The following is a 19,676-nucleotide window of genomic DNA, read 5'->3' as shown; positions in this document are numbered from 1 at the left end:
ATCACACTTACACATAGCTTAACATCAACACATCAATTTTTTGCGTGGATTTAAATGAGATAAGTAACAAACTAACAAAGACATGCCAACACTAAGTTATGTGTTGGCATTTGGCAAGTATGTCAGTCAAAGTGGAGCATTTATTTTGAAACAGAGGGAACGTTGTTGATTAAGCATATGTGCACAAGAAAAACGCTAACCAATTGAATTCAAAGTGAATGTATATGATGCTAGAGCAAGTACACCATAAAATCTACCCTTGCCTTACTACATAAGATGAATTTATAAGACAGATACGAGACGAATAAGTAATAACACTTACTAGTTTACAACTAAGAATAATAAAACGAATAAGATGAATTTACATGCCAAACTAACATCCCTAACTAGTACAAGTCTACGACACTTACTAGTGTAGTAATTTTTTTAACCATCACAATTGCACAAATGTGATCTAAATCTTACAAAATTGATGTATTGAAATTTAATTTGCAATTACCACAAAGACAAAAGACAAAAAAAAAAAAAAAAAAAAAAAAAAAAGTTTTGGTATCAAGTTCTGATGACACTGTCGCACTACCAATGGATAGATTCTCCACAATAAGCATTTAATATTCAGAAATTGTACAACTCTTTGCCAAATTTAGGGGTTTTATTCGTCGTAAAACCCCTAAAAAGGTCGTCTTTCTCCTTTCTCCCACAATTTTAACACCAACAAAGAATTTCTGCTCTACGACTCTTCCAACTTTTCTGGAATTTTTTTCCAATTTCCAGTTTTTTCGCTCTTAGGTGACTCAATTTATTAATTAATTAATCAAAGTTTGTCTCTTTTCCTTTCAAATTCAACTAATTAATTTTTGTTTTGCAATTTCATAATATGCATTTTATAATTTTTGCAGAGTTGTAGTAGGTTGAAATTCCTCCAATTTTGCAGAAACCCCAAATTAATCTATATCCAGATTTGTAGATTTCCACTTTCTCTCTCCTCGAAATTCCATGGCTACAACTGACGTCAGCCCTAAATTCCACAACCACGAGCTCCGCCCACTCCCTGACCACCCTCCGCCGCCGCCGCCGCAGCTAGCAATGGATCCTTCGCCGTCGCACACGCACCACGACGGTCTTCTCTTTTGGCAATTCATGGTTGCAGGTTCAATCGCCGGGTGCGCCGAACACATGGCTATGTTCCCTGTCGACACAATCAAAACCCGAATGCAAGCTCTCGGTTCTTGCCCGATTAAAACTGTCGGTGTTCGGACCGCTCTTCGGTCCATTCTACAGTCCGATGGGACTGCCGGGCTTTACCGGGGGATTGCTGCAATGGGACTGGGTGCCGGCCCGGCTCACGCTGTGTACTTCTCGATGTATGAGTTTTGTAAGAAGAAGTTTTCGGGTGGAAACCCTAACAATCATGTAGCACACGCTGCATCCGGGGTTTGTGCTACGGTGATGAGTGACGCGGTGTTGACTCCAATGGACATGGTGAAGCAGAGGTTGCAGCTAAGTGGGGGGAATGGTGGGGCTTATAGAGGGGTTTGGGATTGTGTTAAGCTTGTTTTTAAGAAGGAAGGGTTTGGGGCTTTTTATGCGTCGTATAGGACTACTGTGATCATGAATGCACCGTTTACTGCGGTGCATTTCGCTACTTATGAGGCTGCTAAGAAGGGTTTGAGGGAGGTTTCTCCTCATCATACTGAGGGGGATGATGAGGATGAGGGGTTGATTGTTCATGCTACGGCTGGGGCAGCTGCTGGGGCGCTTGCTGCTGTGATTACTACGCCGTTGGATGTTGTCAAGACACAGTTGCAATGCCAGGTGAGTGTTTGTTCTGTTTTTGATTTGTTCTTGGTGTTGATTGAGTTATAATGTTTGATTGTTTGCTTGGTGTTATTGTGGACTTAATTGGTTAGTGTTGAATGCTTGGTTTGAACTTTGTGGTTAAAGTAACTAATGAGTTACTTATAGCTATGGTATGCTTTTAAGTAATAAATTGGGCTGATCATGCTATTAAATGTCTGTAATAAGAATATGTATAAGTGTGTTAATTCAAAACATAAATGGTAAACAGTAATACACGAACCTTTTCAGACTTCATAAGAAAGTTTATTGAGTCTATGTTATATCAGATTGGTGTGGTAGAAAGTAATCGGAACCACTATTTTAAATAAATTGTTCTTATAGCTATGGAATGTTTTAAAGAAATTTAATATGGGCTAATCATGCTATAAAATGCCTGTAATAAGAATTATGTATAACTGTTTTAATTCAGAACATGAATGGTAAATTAATAATACATAAACCTTATCAGACTTCAATAATAAAGTTTATTTGAGTCTATGTTAAATCAGATTGATGTGGTAGAAAGTAATCAGAACCACGTTTTAAAATGAGAAAGGAAAAGTTTCATTACTAAAACTTACCTATTTTACTCTTTTAGAGTGAAGGATCTATATATTAATCAAGTCAAAGTCTACATGCTGTCCGTCTTCCGTCCTATGATTGGGTGGACTGATGATGGTGTATTGCTTTTGGCTCCACATAACCTGGTTGTAAAGCCTTTTCCTTTCAGCATCAATACACAGATCAAGTCTAAGTCTCCATCCTCCATCCTACAATTGGGTGCACTAATAATCCCATAATGCTTTCAGCTTCATAACATGGCTGTAAAGCCTCTTCCTTTCAGCATAGATCTTGTATGTTCTTTTTTAAATGCTGATAAAAGTTAGCTACTTTGGAGAGGTGAAGTTGAGTATGAGGAAAAAGGGAACATAAGCTGATGAAAAATATGTTTAAATTTGAATCCCAAAGTTTATCTCCCATTATATCTTCTACTGCATTTGATAAAGCTATATGTTCCTTCCACTAACTCTAAGCTATTGGGTGAGTGATGACAATTTGAGCAGCTCTCTGCCTCTCCCTCTTTCTGGACTTTAACCATATCTTCGAATGAAACAGCCATGATGATTATTGTTTATCTATTGGAACAAAGCCATCGTAAGTCTTTAGGTATTAGATAAAGTAAATGGGATTACAACTTTTTTTAAATAAAGAAAAAGAATCTGCTCGGAAAACATTGCTTAAGAAGATGAAAATTGTACGGTTATGACAGCATTAATCCATGTTTTAATTATTGTTAATAGTTATATATTTGTCAAGTGAGCGAATGAGTGATGATTAGGACAAACAATAGATTTTTAGGATTTATTAATTTTAATTTTGAATTCCATCATGCCATTGCTAATGATCAAGTCTGCGACATCTTGTTAGTTAAAGATTTATGCAAAGCATCCTTTGTTAGAGGAAAAAGGGGTTAGGGTAGAGCTATCAAATTAAGTGTGCGGGTCAGGTTCATATTGGGTCTAGTCTGATTGGGTTGATTAATTCTTGCTAAACCACTCCCTTTGTGGATTGATTTTTGGTCGGTTACTTTGGGATTAGTACTATAGTTTGTTAGGTTGACAATTGATTTGCGCTCGATCTTTGTCAAGTAATGAGAGAAACAGTGTCAGTCTTTACATGATTTCCTAGTTTTACCCTAATCTTAACTTTACCTAAGCACAGTCAGCAGTAATAAAATTTGAATTACTTCGCTTTCTTGTTTATTAAATGTAGATTCTGTCCAAACGAATGTGTTAGGATATGAATGTTTGTTGTGATAGTGGACATTTTATTTGGACATATAGGTAATGAACATAGCCTTGTTTATCACAATGAAAAACAAAGATGATAATTTGGGAAAACTTCATTATCACGATTAGGTCTAATTTATATGATTATGAATGCTACCATATTGGGGATTGGGGGTAGGGAGCATTGGTATGATCGATAAGCTTGAAGATAAAAATAATTTTTATGATAGATGTTGCAAATATGCATTGGGCCTAACTTGAGAAGCATGAAGGCCTTTGATGGAGTCCAACTGTTCAGGGTGGTATATAGTCTATATAGGAAACTTCTCAAAGGTTTGCTAAAAGACTCTTGATGGAAGTTTGAAGGAGTTTCTTGTTGGAAGGTTCTAGAAACCCTTTGGTATACTCTTTTACATGTTATGTAAGCTCTTAGAATATATTAGACAGGAATTGTCCAGAATATGCTTGTATATACTTGAGGGATGTATGTAGAATGGTCTTAGGGAGTTGTGTATAAATATCCTAGTAAGGAGGCTAAATTGTTCTAGATCAAGGAAGATCCTAGGCTAGAGACTTGAGAGGCCTATTTAGGCCATGTGGCTCATTTGTACACTTGTGATCTACATATCTTCCTACAAGCTAGAACACTAAGAGTCTAAGAGTGAGGAAAACTAAGGCACAATAGTGCCAACTGCCTAGTGAGTGTGTGTTTGGGACTTTAGCAAATGTGACTTGTGTTTTCACTTGTCTGTGATGAGGATTGTAACGGATTGAGCTATAAACCCAAGGGGACATGGTGAATTCACTTAAAGGGAATTGCTTAGTATTTAGCACTTAGAAGTTTTATTTTTATTTTTATTATTTTTTTAAGAGCATTTCCATTAACATAAGATCAAGGGTTAGAATTCCTTTAAAAAAAAAAGAAAAATAAAGATCATGGGTTAGAATGCTCAACTCAACTTGAACATGTGGCTTGTGGAATAGCTTTGTGGTACTGTTATTTTCTAATGACAGTCAAAATATATATTGTATCAATCATCTTACTTTTCTGAATAATTTCATTATTGTGGATTGTAGAAGTTGCCGTCACTACCATCATAAGAATGATAAATAAAAAAAAAAACCTCAACCCATACTCTAAATACCCTGGATCGTCATAACAACCACCCAATTCACGGAATATAACCACTCAAATAAATCACATTCTCTCTGTTCGTCATTGGTTAAATCATTTTATATCACCCCACATCTTAAGGTTTAATTGACATATATTACCTGTCATGGTTTAGAATAATACTAGATTTAAAATAATCGATAAAAATATACTCATACATGCAAAACGACATACATATACAGTTGCATTATTAAAGCTAACAATATGTCATTGATTTTAAAAAATTACATATTAACTTTGTATTAAATTAGAATTTAAACCTATAATAGACAGTGATAAAAAAAATTTAAATAAAAAAATGATTTAATTATTCATTTAAATGAAAATATTATACAATGATATTTAATTAATAGATTGTATTAGTACATGACATATTGTAAATGAGATATATTAAAATTGTATTAGTACATGACATATTATAAATGAGATATATAGAGAAGTATATTACATTTTTTGTTCATACATATATAATTTTTTATACTAGCTTAATTTTTAACTATCAATTTTTTCTTTCTTTTTGACATGCAAAATGTGTTTCTAGTAGTGTTTTACTCACACTAATGTCTCTTTGGTGTTCAATTTATCTTAGTTTTAAATTTAAAATTTCAGTATATAGAAGATAAGGCACAACCCAAACACATGCAATTTAGTACTTCCTCCGTTTCTATTTACTTGACTAACATTTCTAAAATGGAAATGTCATATTACTTGACCTATACTATATTTGGTAAGCTTTTGGTAGTTAAATTATCTAAATTACCCTCATAAAGTGCACATGGGAGCAAGTTTTGGGGGTAATAAGGTAACCCATGTGCAACAAGGGCCACAAAAGTATAATTTCTCTCTCCTCTCCTTAAATGTTGTGTCCAAGGCTATGGGTCAAGTAAATAGAAACAAAGGATGTATAAAATTGAAAGTGAATGTGCTTGGGTTGTGCCTTAGTTTTCGTAGGCGCAAAGACCTGCAAAAGGTGCGCATCGACTATGCATTTTTTTTTTTTTAATAGGGAAATACCATTGTTTAAATTAGAGGAGAGATATATCATGTATCCTCAAATTTATTTTAAAAAAATTATTGATCACATAAACCCTTTACTTCTTTTTTCAGAATTCTTTTTTTTAGACTTAGTAAATAGAAATTATGTTATTTTATAAATATTGTATGCCTCATTTATAAAGGGCGCACGTTTTCACCTTGCGCTTTGGCTCCAAGGGCTTTTGCGTCTTGGTCTGTATCACACCTTTTGAAATTAATCTATTTTTCAAGTCTGTGAATACATTGTCTTCTTCTCCAAAATTATACTTGCCTCTCATTTTCTACTTTGAAAGGGAATTCCCCCTTCGTAGATTGAATATTCTATCGTTTGAGTTTTCAACTACTCATTAACTCCCATTATTACATTATTACTATTTCTAAATTCTCTTTTAAAAAATTTATGCATTAAACTTCTCTATCAACACCAACATATTTAGATGATTGGATTATAACTCATAAAATGATGCAGCAGCTGTATCTAACAATTAATTATTATCTCAACAAATACAAAAAAAATATTAAGAAATAATTGCTAAGTAGAAATGAGAGATAGAGAGAAGATAAACATATATCAATATAGAAACCACTAGAAGGCTAGAGGCCACTTTCCTTTTTGTACATTATGATTGGATTTTGAGCCTAAAGGGTTATGTCCCGCTATATTCAGATCAAAGTTCAGTGTTTTTTTAGCCACACTACATTATTGATAGGCATATGTACAGAGTCATATTAGAAATTTTAAAGTTGAAGCTCATTTTAAAGTAGCAGCTATAACACAACAAAGCAACATGGTTTTCCTGATAATAAGCATTCTATTGGTAGCAGGTTTGTATTTTATTAGACAAATCTGAGATCACAAGGCAGCAATCTATGTGAGATCCTGTTCTTAACAAAAAAAACCTACTGATGCAAAATATCATGATATGATACAAAACACTTTAGTAAGACCTTGCTTCATCAGAATCTCCAAGTTCAAGAGCAAAATTCTGCTGTTGAACTAAGTCTATATCAACATCAGCACAATCCTATTTTCAATCTAGCCTAGACAAAAAAGAGAGGCCTAAAAGTTGCATGCTGACTCAGGAAAAATGAGAAGCAGAGCTAGCTATTTTACTCATTTTAAGTACTATTTTGGTGAAGTTTCTTTAATGAACTTAGCCAAAATTTTGTTCATTTTCTTCCATATTGAATATGCCTAATGTAATAGCACTTGCCAAATTTATCCTACTGTCCGTTGCTCTGGACCCTATTTTAAAACCAATGCAAATGTAATTTTATGATTCGAGTTTATGTAGGTCTGATGTGTTTTGAAGCTAAAGCAATGGACCTTTTTCTTTTTTTATTATGCTAAAGTGAATTATTGAATCGTCTAAAGCTTTCATTTTTAGGATGTTTTTCTATCGTACAGACACAGTTTCATTTTTCTTGGAAAGTTGTATATATTACTCGTCAATGGGTAATGATATGTGCGATGTTTAGGATTGCAAATAAGCATTTATTACAATTCTTAAATTGATCGTAATTTAGGAATGCATGGCACTATTAATGTTCGATTTAGCTCACTATTTTTTCCTTTTGCTTCTTATATGCAGCAGCCTTGAGGGTTGTATACATCATTTTCTTATTTAAATCATCATTGCTGATATGCTTTTGTGGTGTTCTTTTTTCTTGATTGTGTAAAATGTCATGAAGCACTTCAGACAACCTTTCTTGTGAAGGTAGATTGAAATATCAGATTTTTCTTGCAGCTTAATACAAAACCTCTCAAACTCAAAGATTAAGTATCCAACCATGTTTTTTTTTTTTTTTGTAAAAAAGAAACATGGCATCCTTAGAAATCAATAAAAACAATAGAGCCAGCCACACCTCCCTAGCTCCTAGGGGTGAGTATGACCACTCTATCCCAAACAACTCTAAACATCGAATATATTTTGTTTGCTTTAATACTGTTGTGCAATATTTCCATCAGGATGCTTCAATTCTTCTCATTTACCATCAATGAATCTCTTTGAAAGTTTATGTGGATGAACGAATATTGAGACTTTACAGGTGATGCAAATAGTGATAGTCTAAGCTTCGTCACCTACAAGTACATAGTAAAGCCATGTTACTGTCAAGTATAATCCTCTGAATTTTTTTGTGATTTTTTTGTTGCACCTTACTTTCTTTGTTTCAGATTAGTTTCGACTAATGACACGTAGCTTTAGGTGATATCCTGCTTAGGTGTCATTTATTATTCTTTTGATAATGTAGGTGTGGAGATAATTAGGTTTTATTTTATTGAAAAATAAGACATAATGTATGTAGTAATAATTAATCATATGAAAGTTAAGTATTGATGGTAATTTGTTAGGGAGTATTATTTATTTGTCATCTATGTTTTACTAATACCTGAATACCCCTTTTTGCCTTCCTAATACCCCAGTATTGACTCTTGTCACAGGGCGTTTGTGGATGTGATAGATTCACTAGTGGTTCAATAAGGGATGTTATTAAAACCATAGTTAAAAAGGATGGATACAGGGGGCTCATGAGGGGATGGTCTCCTAGAATGATGTTCCATGCTCCTGCTGCAGCGATTTGTTGGTCTACATATGAAGCCGCAAAGACCTTCTTCCAGGATTTGAATGACCAAAAAAATAGCAGCAGTGTGACCTAATTTATGTTGAGCTACTCATTTTTTTCCCACTTATTTATGAGTGCATTGCTGTGAAAGGTACAGATATTCAGTGATAAACGTGGCATCATACACATATACATGCATTCTTCAGGTTTGTAGTTCTAATTGAGGAGCAGCTTCAGGCTAGTTAGAATGTCAGACTGTATTGTATCATTATGTTCAAAATTTTGATAATTTCAAATTACATTAAGTGGTTTTCATTTTGTTCCAATTCTGAGTAATAGCTGGTAGCCTGGTACAACATCAGATCTGTGGAAAAGGAATTTATAAATCACCAGTAGCAAAATAATATCTTGGTGAATACAAGAATTTTAAGGTGTTGGATATAGTTAAAAAAGGCCCAAGTTGCAAAGATTTGTATGAATAAGTACTCTATTTTTTTTTTTAATTTTTTTTATACTCTCTTTGTAGTTTAATGTTCACAGAACATTTTTGTATTTTGGCAATTACTCTTGGTTGACAATTTTGCTGTAATAGTTTGATTAATCTTGCGTAAACATCATCTTGTAGTGCATTCGTGTTTATGATACTCCATATATCCACAGACCACGGCTGCGTAGCTATTTGCTTGGAGTTGAATAGCTTGAACTTTGGTCCAGTGGTAGGCATCCTCTACTAGGTGGACGATGCAATTTTGGGGCAAATATTAGACATTCACACTTGCACAAGGTTTCGCTACAAATTACATTTCATATACGAATATATAATAATTAATAAGTAATGTTATGGCCAAAAAGGATGAGAAGGGGATTAAGCGTGCATCATTCAACTATGACTCGGCCAACATCTTTTATAGTCTAATACTCTGTTAGTATAAATTGAGCATTTGGATAGCCTGAAATGCTTTTAAATTTTTTTAGAGTAAAGCTGAATATTGTATAGAATTATTAGTAAAAACGGTTTAAATTCATCCACGATACCCATCAAAGCATAAAGAGGTGAGACCTATCAGTTGCAAACTCTGCAGTAAAGAGAAAAGGGGGGGAGTGACTAAGACTAAGACAAAGACTAACTTATAAGACTAGTATGCAAACTCAACCTATTACCAGTTGGTTGTAGACTTGTAGGATTGAAATTGTAGTGACTTTAAATCGGCCAAGCTAAGTGTGTTTATACTCCCTCCATCTCTAAATGTTCTTCCCATTTTGACTGTATACATTTGCTAATGTAAAACTTTAACCATTAATATTATTAGTTGCTCATTAGTGAAAATTTAGGGATAGAAAGAGTATTTTATTAGTAATATTCTCTTCAGATCAGTGATAAAGAGGTGACATGTGGTCTAATGGAAGTCATCAAATGTATTGAAGTTTGTGTGAGACTCATAATTAATCAAAGTGTAAACACAATGAAGTCCAAGGGCTATAACTAGGGATGACAGTGGATCTGGACTTGATCCGAATCCGTGGATACAAATTCGTTTTTCACAGATATGAGTCTTCATATTTTAGACCCGTCGAATGCGGGTCCTGCTGGAAAAAACGGATCTAGATCCGAGTCTAACCTCCAGACCCAGATCCAATTTTGTTTACCCATTTTATAATTTTCTTATTAAAAAAACTACAATTGTTTGTTTTTTTTATTAAAAATGTTGATGATGTTCTTATAAAAAAAAAAAGTTGATGATTTTGGATGCTCACGTGTTATACATCATCGTTTTTTTTATTACTTATTTGTAACATCGTAGTTTTTACATTGTTTATACTTTATATACTGTATATTTTTTTCAAAAGAGAAGTGTTTAAGTTGGTTGCATTGTAATTTTGAATTAGTTGTATAACTTTAATTTAGGTTGATGTTGCAGAAGTTTGAAATGCATTTTTTTTACTCGAATATTACAAAAAACTGATTATGTAGGGCTACACAGGAAATTGGAAAGCCGATTGGTTCTGACAAGGATTCTATCTCCCAGCTTATAGCGGAGACATTCCCTGAGATCGGTGCAGATAAGCTTCCTTGTGACATCTTTACAAAGAGGGCTACTCTAACACCAATGAATAAGGATGCAGATTGTATAAACTCATTCTTAATTGATACATTACATGCAATTAATAAGCTCTGTACTGGAGGAATGAGTCCTCATGAATTGGTACGTAACCCAACAGCGAAATTTGTTGCCTTTGTCTAGACTTTGCAATGGCACACGTCTTATATGTAAGAGGTTCTTTTCAAATGTCATTGAATGTGTTATTGTCGTTGGCCACTGCAAGGGTGAGCATGTCTTTATACCTCAAATTGATTTGCGACCATCTGCTCGACTAATTAACCTTTCCAGTTTCCTATCAAGCTAAGCTTTGCAATGACGATTGACAAATCTAAAGGACAAACACTAGATTAGCTTTCAGTCCATCTTCCTCGCCAATGTTTCTCTCAAGGGCAGTTGTATGTTGCACGTTCGCGCACAAATAAGACTAAGCAAAGTTTTAGTTTTCTACACTTTACCTCTAGTACAGTACCCTACCAACTATGTCAAAAACATAGTCTCATATGAAGTCCTGAAACTTGCAGGCATTGGTCAAGACCCCAGGCAGTGTTAAAGGTTTTCGTTTCCTTTTCAGCTCCTCTACAATTATTAATGCTGGAAAGTGTGTTTTCTTTTAGCTATATTGGAGCCTTTTTCGTGCACATCAGATGATCCGTAGGTTATGTTACAGGAAACAGGTACATGAATAAAAGTTACAGCAGGTACATTACCTCAGTTTTTTCATGTTTAAGAGTTAGGCAAGGTAGCTTAAAATAGAGCTTGAAAAACAAATTGCAGAGGGATGAAAGAGAAACCTTCACAAAGTAAAAGCAGAGCACAACAAAAAAAAAAAATTGCAGAGAGATGAGAGAGAAACCTTCACAAAGTAAAAGCAGAGCACAAAAACAAAAACAAAAAATAAAATTGCAGAGGGATGAGAGAGAAACCTTCACAGAGTAGAACTTGAAAAATTGCAAGAGAAAAACCTTGACCGAGTAAAAGCAAGCTTGAAATATTGTAGAAATGTAGAGGGATGAGAGAGATAAAACAAGGAATGATGAAATTAAAGAAGATGAAAGGGTGTATTTATAAGAGGAGGGTGATTTGTTTTTGAAATTACTTTGTGTCTGATTTGTTTTTGAAATAGTACGACGATAAATAAAAAATTAAATAAATAAAAAAAGATTTGCAGTGTAGTACAGTCTATGGGGATGTCATTTGTGGTGGTGTAGGTATTAGTGGGGAGGTGTAGAGAAGATTTTTTTTTGCAGAGGGATGAGAGAGAAAAATTTATAATATGCATTGTTAATTTTTTTTTTCAAAAATTTTCAAGCTCTTTTTATTGTTTATTTTTTCCTTTGTGGGTTCAAGCTCTGTTTTTAATTGCTCTGTGAATGTTTGCTACTCCTCTCAATATTATTAAACTTTATAATATGCATTGTTAATTTTTTTTTTCAAGCTCTATTTTTTTTTAATTTTTTTTTTGTGCTCTGCTTTTAATTTGTGAAGGTTTCTCTCTCATCCCTCAGCAATTTATTTTTTCAAGCTCTTTTTATTGTTTTTTTTTTCTTTTGTGGGTGTAAGTTCTGTTTTTATTTGCTCTATGAATGTTTTCTACTCCTCTCAATATTATTAAAAATATGCATTTTTTTTTTCAAGCTCTATTTACTTTTATTTTGTTTTTGTGCTCTGCTTTTACTTTGTGAGGTTTCTCTCTCATCCCTATGCATAAACTTAATAATATGCATTGTTAATTTTTTTTGTTTATGTTTTTCCTTTTGTAATGTAGAGATGTCCGAAGATACCTATTCGGTTCCTTTTTATGATGTCAATCGTAGTTTGATCGATCGCAAACCCCGGTTTGTTTATGATCACGAACTTACTCATACATCATTGACGGATACTCTCAACCGTACGTGGGTAATTAAAGAAGAACACCGTTGGATTAATTTACAACTGACGGATACTCTCAACCGTACGTGGACCCCTCTTTGTTCTGAACTTGTCTGCTGAATTAATTTAAAGTGTTTAAAAAAAGAAGAGGCAATTCAAAATTGCAAGGGAAGAGAGAGAAATGCAGATCAAAAAATAAAATAAGAGAGAGAAGAAACCCTTTCCAAAAACCTTTCAGTGAAGAAGAGAGAAGAGAGTAGACAAAGCTAAGGGACGAAGACAGAGCGATCGGCGATTGTAACGGCGAACTGAACTCCGGCGAAGTACACTCCGGAAATCCTCCCCCGTACGAGTAAGTTATTTGTATATGCATTTTCGAAGTTAGGGTTTTGTTATGCGATTTGGGTAATTTGGGGAAATTCGACTAATGTTGTCTTATTACTTGTGTAATTGTATGGAAAATGGTTACTAATTGATAGAATATAGTTTAATTTGTTGTTTTTGAGATGTTACAAATAGATTGTTATCTTGGTTGCTATTAGTTTGGGTATTAGCATTAGTTTATCTTTGTTGCTTGCCTTTCCTGCTGCTGTGGCAAAAAGAACTTTCAACCTTCTACTCTACCAGCAGTGACCTTTCTTTTCTTGTTATTTTGCTTATTTTTTGCTTGGCCGTTTGTAAAGCACTTACATTTTGTTTTGCAGTTTGTGTTACTTCCTTATTACGAGTATTCAAAAACATTTCTTAAATGCTATGTAGGAGACGGTTGAGATTGGTAGAGCGCGACTTTTGTTGGGTGACGTTGCTCGTCCAACGAACGCTGTGCGGAGGTTCAAAAGTTAGTAGAGGCTTGGGATAAGGAGGAAGGGAACTGATTTGAATGTATCTCAATACACTGCAACCTGTAATTATTTTGGGTTCGAAAACATTTTTACTGTTATGATGCTGATAGTAGGTGAAGACGGTATTAGATGATGATATTATAAATTGGTATTATTTTTGATTCAGTTAGTATACCAACCTCGTTTGAATGTTAGTACTCTTTGAGGTTAAGTTGGTATACCATCAGAGGGTTGTTAATACCACGGATGCATACCAACACATGGGCTGATGGGTTTTTTTTTTTTTTTTACTATGGGTATACCGGAATGCATTGTAAATTATATTTTGCTACTACTAAGGAAAGGTAGGAATTATATTTTGTAACAAGTTTAATGGTATTATTTCAGTTGTTGTTGGTAGACCCTGATATTGTTTGATGATATTGTTAGCCAAACCACCACGAGTACATGCTAACAAACTGGGCTGATGGTATTATTTCAGATTCTGTTGGTATTCAATATGATTTTGAAGATCATAGATTACGCCATTTAAAAAAAACAGCAAGAACTAACAACGCAAATTATATTCATTATGATTTTGAAGCTCCATTTGTAGGATCTACAAGGCCATCGGCTTTTATATCAAACATATTCGCAGAGAGGATCTGATGTTCATAAGCACATTCGACCACCATCAAACATTCGACCACCATCATCATAGCATATTGGAGTGTTGTTGTTACCAATTCCAGAAAAATACATTTGTTCCCACTACAAAAAAGTAAAAACAAAATTATTTACACAACTGACACATTATAACCATGAACTAATGTAATGTAGCTCATAATAATCACCTGTGCTTGGGTGAACTTTTGAGCATGGCCATACATATCAGACCACATGTTATTTGCGGGTTGGTGTTGCATCCTCGGTAATGTATTTGGAGGTGGAAACGTTGGAGGTCCAACCGCCTGGGTTTGCATTGTGAAACCCCAAGAGATATTCCCACTTGAGGAACCTAGTTAAAATAAAAAATTACAAACAAAATATTAACCCAACAAATAATAACTACCTGACAGTCAACATTCTGAAAGTTTAAAGGCAAAAAACATTCACCTGATGCGCAATGTGCTGAGGAGCTCCATCGATCACAGTCTGTCCATTCACCTTCACCGTAGCTGATTTTTTGCGACCTCCTCCACTCTTCCCAGCAGTAGCCATTTCAGCAGCAGACACATATCGACCAGCCCTTGGTCTTCCTTTTTTATTTTTACCCCTTGGTTCGGGGTCTAGAACACCAGCTATACAAGGTGTGTGCTGATCACTTGGTGTGTGTTGCGAGCTTGGGTTTGATCCACTTGTTGTTGTGTTCTGTGGGGTAAGGGTAGTTGTGTTTTGTGGGGTGGGAGTACTGCAGCAACTAGCTTTATTAACAGAACACGGAGTAGAAGGTATAGCATGAGGGCTACACCCTCCCCCATCCTCAACTTGCTTCGCAGTACCGACTGAAGAAGGAGCAAAACCATTTCCAGATACACCTAATTCATCCAAACGTATGCTCACCTAATTCTGTGGCTAAAGGCCTTACATACCGAGATGCATTTGCATCAGCCTCCCTTTCATCGCTAGCCCGACTTTCCATTGCCTTACAATAACGGGGACCAAACTCGGAAAGCCTTGTGTGTTTGTTTAGGTAGCCATCAAAGAAACTGTTGATGCTTTCAACCCGTTGTGTAGTTTACATACCAGCCCAAAAAACGTCCTTCACGTACGCAGGAATCCACATTTCTCGCTCCGCATACAAACCTAACACAAACACAAGGACAACCCTTAAACTATAACCAGTACATACATTATTAGTATAGGTACTGAAATACCAACAACAATCATAAATATACCAACAACATATGTATTGGTATACCAAAATATAGCAAAATTACTATACTAATGACATACCAACACTACCCATCAATAAACCAACAGCATCTGCATTGGTATACCAATATACATTAAAGACGACCTAAATCAGAAATTGAAGGTCAAGGCACCTATGACAGTAGAACTAACAAAAAAAATATGGAATTAGATGTCCAAATTCTCTGCATATATATCACAGAAACAACCAACCAACAAACACATGAAAGCACAATATCAACATCAACAAACATATGGATTTACATGTTCAAAATGAGCAATAACTTTTATGTACAACAATCACAAACAACAACTGCCACGATTCAAATGTAATATAATACAATTACAATTACAAATACAAATGCAAGTTACCTTCAAGCCACTCATAGCACTCTTTCCCTTCTAGCTTCAATTGCTTAACATCTTCCCACCATGACTGTTCAAAATCCTCGGGTGTCAAGCTATTGTAAATCACGTGCTGAAGTAACTCTTTCACTTCTGGGTAGTTGGCAAGGGCACCAAGTTTTGAACCAAACTTTTTCATAATATGTCACATGCACCAACGATGCCTTGTCTCCGGCATAGGAAAAACAACATTTATGGCCTTCCTCATGGCAGCATCCTGATCAGTCATGATCGCCGCTGGAGGTTTCCCACCCATACACTTAACCCATTGCCTAAACAGCCATTCAAAAGTCTCAGCATTCTCATGAGACACTAGAGCACATCCTAACAAGATGGTCTGTCCATGGTGATTCACACCAACAAAATTAGAAAACGGCAACTCATATTGATTTGTGAGGTAGGTCGAATCAAAGCACACAACATCACCAAAGTATTGATAAGCTGCTCTGCTCCTAGCATCAACCCACATCACATCTTTCAGTTTCCCGGATTCATCTAGTCTATGCATATGGTAAAAATTCTGATTGTCATCTGTCATTTTACTAAAATACTCTAGCATCGCCGCTGCATCCCCATTTTTCAACTTCAACTTCCTCTTCCGGTTCACCAAAATTATGCATGTCTTTCTTATTGAACCCCATATTTTCAACACCGTGCCTTTGGCTAGCCATGTTATTGAAAATCTGACCAATTGGAGCACCTGACTCGTGATCATTCTCAATCCTATATTCAATATGCTTTGTTATATTTTCTTTCTTATACATAGGAATATGCTTTGACTTTCCTGGGGTAGGGGTATGACGTTCGTGCTCATTCACAGCTTTCTTCAACTGCCATTGTCCTGCCTTGTTCACTTTCGCATAGATCATTACAGGGCACTGGCATTTCTTCGATTTCTTCTTCAGTATCGGCTCATCATGCACAACAATCCTCTTCCCATTGACCCTTCTCCTATACGTTGTCCTTCCATAACACTCACATTTCCACACATAGGTACCCATTGATTTAGACTTTCCCAACTCCTTTTTCACCTCCTTTCCACCACCAGCACAAACAACCCCAAATCCTTGTTGCTTACCGTAACTACGATAATACTTATTTAACTCATCCCAAGTTTCAAAAACCATCCCCACTGCCGGATGAGGAACCAAGGGGACATTTCTCGACGGAGTCACAAAAACTCCTTCATCACCTCCCTATGCAATCTGATTTAAATCAATTCCATCACCCCCAACATTGTTCATGTCATTACAATCACCCCCTACATGATTTATGCCTATACCATCACCATCTACTTCTACATGATTTATGTCTATACCATCACCATCTACCTCTACACGATTTAAGTCTATACCATCACCTCCTATATGATCACAAACATTACTTTCTCCCGAACTCTCATCATCTGAACCTGAACTACTAATTTTCTCTACGTCTCGATCCATGGTCGTTCCCTGGACATCATTCCCTGGACAATTTAACTATATAATTAACTCACATTATCAATCATTACACCATATAACAACTCTATTACTATGTTTTACACAACAACAATTTCACACTAGAGTACAACAGCAAACATCATCTCTAATGCTATATTAATATTGAAATACCAACTAATCAGTGATTGGCACAAATGGTATTACTATTGCATACCAACTAATCAGTAATTGGCATAAACTGGTATTACTATCACATACCAACTAATCAATAATTGGTATATAATGCTACAAACTTTAATCAATTCAATGAGTAAGTGGTATGATTCTAAAATTCACACTACAGTACATCAGCCTCCTCCACACCAGATGTTATATACTTCATCAACTACAGAATTTCTAAATCCAACCTAACATATCACTACCATTAATTACAATAAAAATTGACACATATTATTGCTATTCAATCCAACAATTGCTATTCAACAACAAAATTGGTATTCAACAACAATACTAATTCATGCTTAAGCTTCCACAAATACTTCCACTACTAAATCACAATAATTCAACAAATAATTAGAAAGCTAGAAGAAATTGAAAATACAAAGTGCACTAACCTCTTCATTACTACAACCATCACCGCTAAAACCACCAACACTGAGCATCTTCGTTCAACCACACAAGTATTTCACCAGATCTGAGAAAATGCAATCCAAAGAGAGCAAATCCAATTTTTGTTTGGGGGGAAGATTGAGAAAATAAATATAAAGAATCCAATGCTCAACAAATCCAATTTTTGTTTTGGGGGAAAACAAATAATGTGAAAGAAATGCTCAACAAATTCTCAGGCTGCTATCGATTACGACCAAATCGAACTAATGTTTGCAACAAACACAAAAAAAAATTCAGAATAAAAAAAATTGTGAATTTTTGGGGGGAAGACTAAGTAATTTCACTTTGGCGCTACATATTTGTTTTTGGCGGAAATAACAAGAGACAATGTATGACATAGAGGGTCCTACATTATTGCCTTTTTTTTTTTTTTTTTAAGCCAACTCATTGATAAAGTGGGCCCCACTGTTTAGTAGAGTCCTCTAGGACAAAAGTTCCTAGAGGCTGAGAAATCCTCCTAGAGGAGGGTGCCTTGCTCAATGTTTTGGTACAACTTTCTTATCTTTAGATTATGAGTAACATACTTATTTTGGATGATTATTCATCAACTATGGGATATTAATATATTATATAAATAAATGATTATAAGGGTACAAATGAGTTATTAAATAATATATATATATATATATATAATTATATATATATATATATAATTATATATATATATATAATTAGTAATAATTAGTTTATTAAAGAATTACATTTATTTCTTTCAAAAAAATAAAATTGCACTTACAAAATATGTCATATATAGTTAGAGGCTTAGAGCTGTCAAAAGCTGACCCGATCCGAAATACCGTCCCGAACCCGATTATAAACCGACCCGTCTAACCCGAAAAAATGGTGACCCGAAACCAATCTTAGACCCGAGTATTTGAGACCCGAACATGAACCGACCTGGAGATGACCCGACACCAATGTAACCCATAAATTATTGACCTGAACCGAAATTGACCCAAACTCGTTTTAACCCGTCAAAACCCGAATTTAACCCGACCTGAATTCAACCCGACTTGTTGTTAACCCGACCCAAATTTAACCCGACCTGTTACTAACCCGACTCGAAATTCAACCCGACCCGTTACAAACCTGATCCGAAATCAACCCGATTTATTATTGACCAGACCCAAATTCAACCCGACTTGTTATTGACCCGACCCAAATTTTACTGAAAATAATATGAACTTATAAAGTATATATTATCTAAACTTACTTGAACTTATTAGCTCGAATTTAAACTTCTCTGAAATTATTTCTCTTACAATGAATGAAGAAATTGATAATGATTAAACGTGAACGTAATTACATGAACTATTAACAAACCGACCCAAAAAAAAACTGAATTCGATATGACCCGACCTGATATCAACCTTAAACCCAGATTAACCCAATATTTTGATACCCGAATCCGAACATGACCCGACTTGAAAATGACTCGACTTGATTATTATAACCCGCAAATTATTCCGAGAATGACAAGACTTGGAAAGGACCGACCTGATTATAACTCGATAATTATTGACTTGAATCGAACCCGAGAATAACCTGACTTGGAAATTACTCGACCTGATTAACCCGCAAATTATTGACTTGCCGACTTGAACCCCGAGAATGACTTAACTTGGAAATGACCCGACCTGATTATAACCTACAAATTATTGACTTGAATCACATGAATCTAATAGGTTTCAATGAAATATTAAACCACCGCTTACCATTGACCCTCATCACTTCAGCCAATTCATTGGTGAGCCTCTCCTTCAAGGATTTTAATTTTATGCATACGAATAAATAAATAAGTTTGTTTAAATTTTCCATTATCATAAAACTTTATTTCTTCTTAAGAAAATGAAATCGAAACTTGTGTAACAAAGATTTTTAACGATGTATATGCAATTTATTTATATTATACTTGTAGATGTTGTATGGCTAATTATATATTAATGATATTGTTCTAATTATTAACCACCCCAAACAAACTCTTATGTTCGTTCATAAAGTATGTACAAAACTTTAATGTAGTTTACATAATTTGTACAGATGATGTAACA

At 34.9% G+C, this 19,676-nt stretch overlaps 2 protein-coding genes and 1 pseudogene across 3 annotated transcripts; 1 reads left to right on the top strand and 2 right to left on the bottom strand.

Moving 5' to 3' along the window:
* Positions 1 to 587: 587 nt before the first annotated feature.
* Positions 588 to 8,748, top strand: LOC145587484 (uncharacterized). Its single transcript, XM_081644218.1, has 3 exons — positions 588 to 789; positions 900 to 1,815; positions 8,282 to 8,748. Exons 2-3 carry the CDS (start codon positions 997 to 999, stop codon positions 8,495 to 8,497), a joined length of 1,035 nt encoding a protein of 344 aa, XP_081500344.1. The 5' UTR covers positions 588 to 789; positions 900 to 996; the 3' UTR covers positions 8,498 to 8,748.
* A 5,026-nt stretch (positions 8,749 to 13,774) lies between these two features.
* On the bottom strand, positions 13,775 to 17,833 carry LOC145587483 (uncharacterized). 2 transcript variants are annotated; one of them, XM_081644217.1, is made up of 5 exons: positions 17,571 to 17,833; positions 15,482 to 16,982; positions 14,312 to 15,001; positions 14,050 to 14,213; positions 13,775 to 13,966 (listed from the first exon to the last, which is right to left on the bottom strand). In XM_081644217.1, the coding sequence occupies exons 3-5, from the start codon at positions 14,414 to 14,416 to the stop codon at positions 13,786 to 13,788; spliced, it is 450 nt and encodes a 149-aa protein (XP_081500343.1). In that variant the 5' UTR covers positions 14,417 to 15,001; positions 15,482 to 16,982; positions 17,571 to 17,833; the 3' UTR covers positions 13,775 to 13,785. Both variants share the same exon structure in this region; 1 of them encodes a protein (XP_081500343.1).
* Positions 15,660 to 16,052, bottom strand: LOC145588559 (protein FAR1-RELATED SEQUENCE 8 pseudogene; annotated as a pseudogene).
* Positions 17,834 to 19,676: the final 1,843 nt, after the last annotated feature.

Source organism: Chenopodium album, chromosome 17 (genome assembly GCF_948465745.1).
Source record: "Chenopodium album chromosome 17, dcCheAlbu1.1, whole genome shotgun sequence".
NCBI classification, from domain to species: domain Eukaryota; kingdom Viridiplantae; phylum Streptophyta; class Magnoliopsida; order Caryophyllales; family Amaranthaceae; genus Chenopodium; species Chenopodium album.
This window is presented reverse-complemented; position numbering and strand designations above follow the sequence as displayed.

Coding starts and splice junctions, on each gene's coding strand:
- LOC145587484 (XM_081644218.1), top strand. CDS start 997: ATGGCTACAACTGACGTCAGCCCTAAATTCCACAACCACGAGCTCCGC. Junction 1,816..8,281: donor AGACACAGTTGCAATGCCAG/GTGAGTGTTTGT, acceptor CTCTTGTCACAG/GGCGTTTGTGGATGTGATAG.
- LOC145587483 (XM_081644217.1), bottom strand. CDS start 14,416: ATGGCTACTGCTGGGAAGAGTGGAGGAGGTCGCAAAAAATCAGCTACG. Junction 14,214..14,311: donor CTCAGCACATTGCGCATCAG/GTGAATGTTTTT, acceptor TATTTTAACTAG/GTTCCTCAAGTGGGAATATC. Junction 13,967..14,049: donor AAAAGTTCACCCAAGCACAG/GTGATTATTATG, acceptor ACTTTTTTGTAG/TGGGAACAAATGTATTTTTC.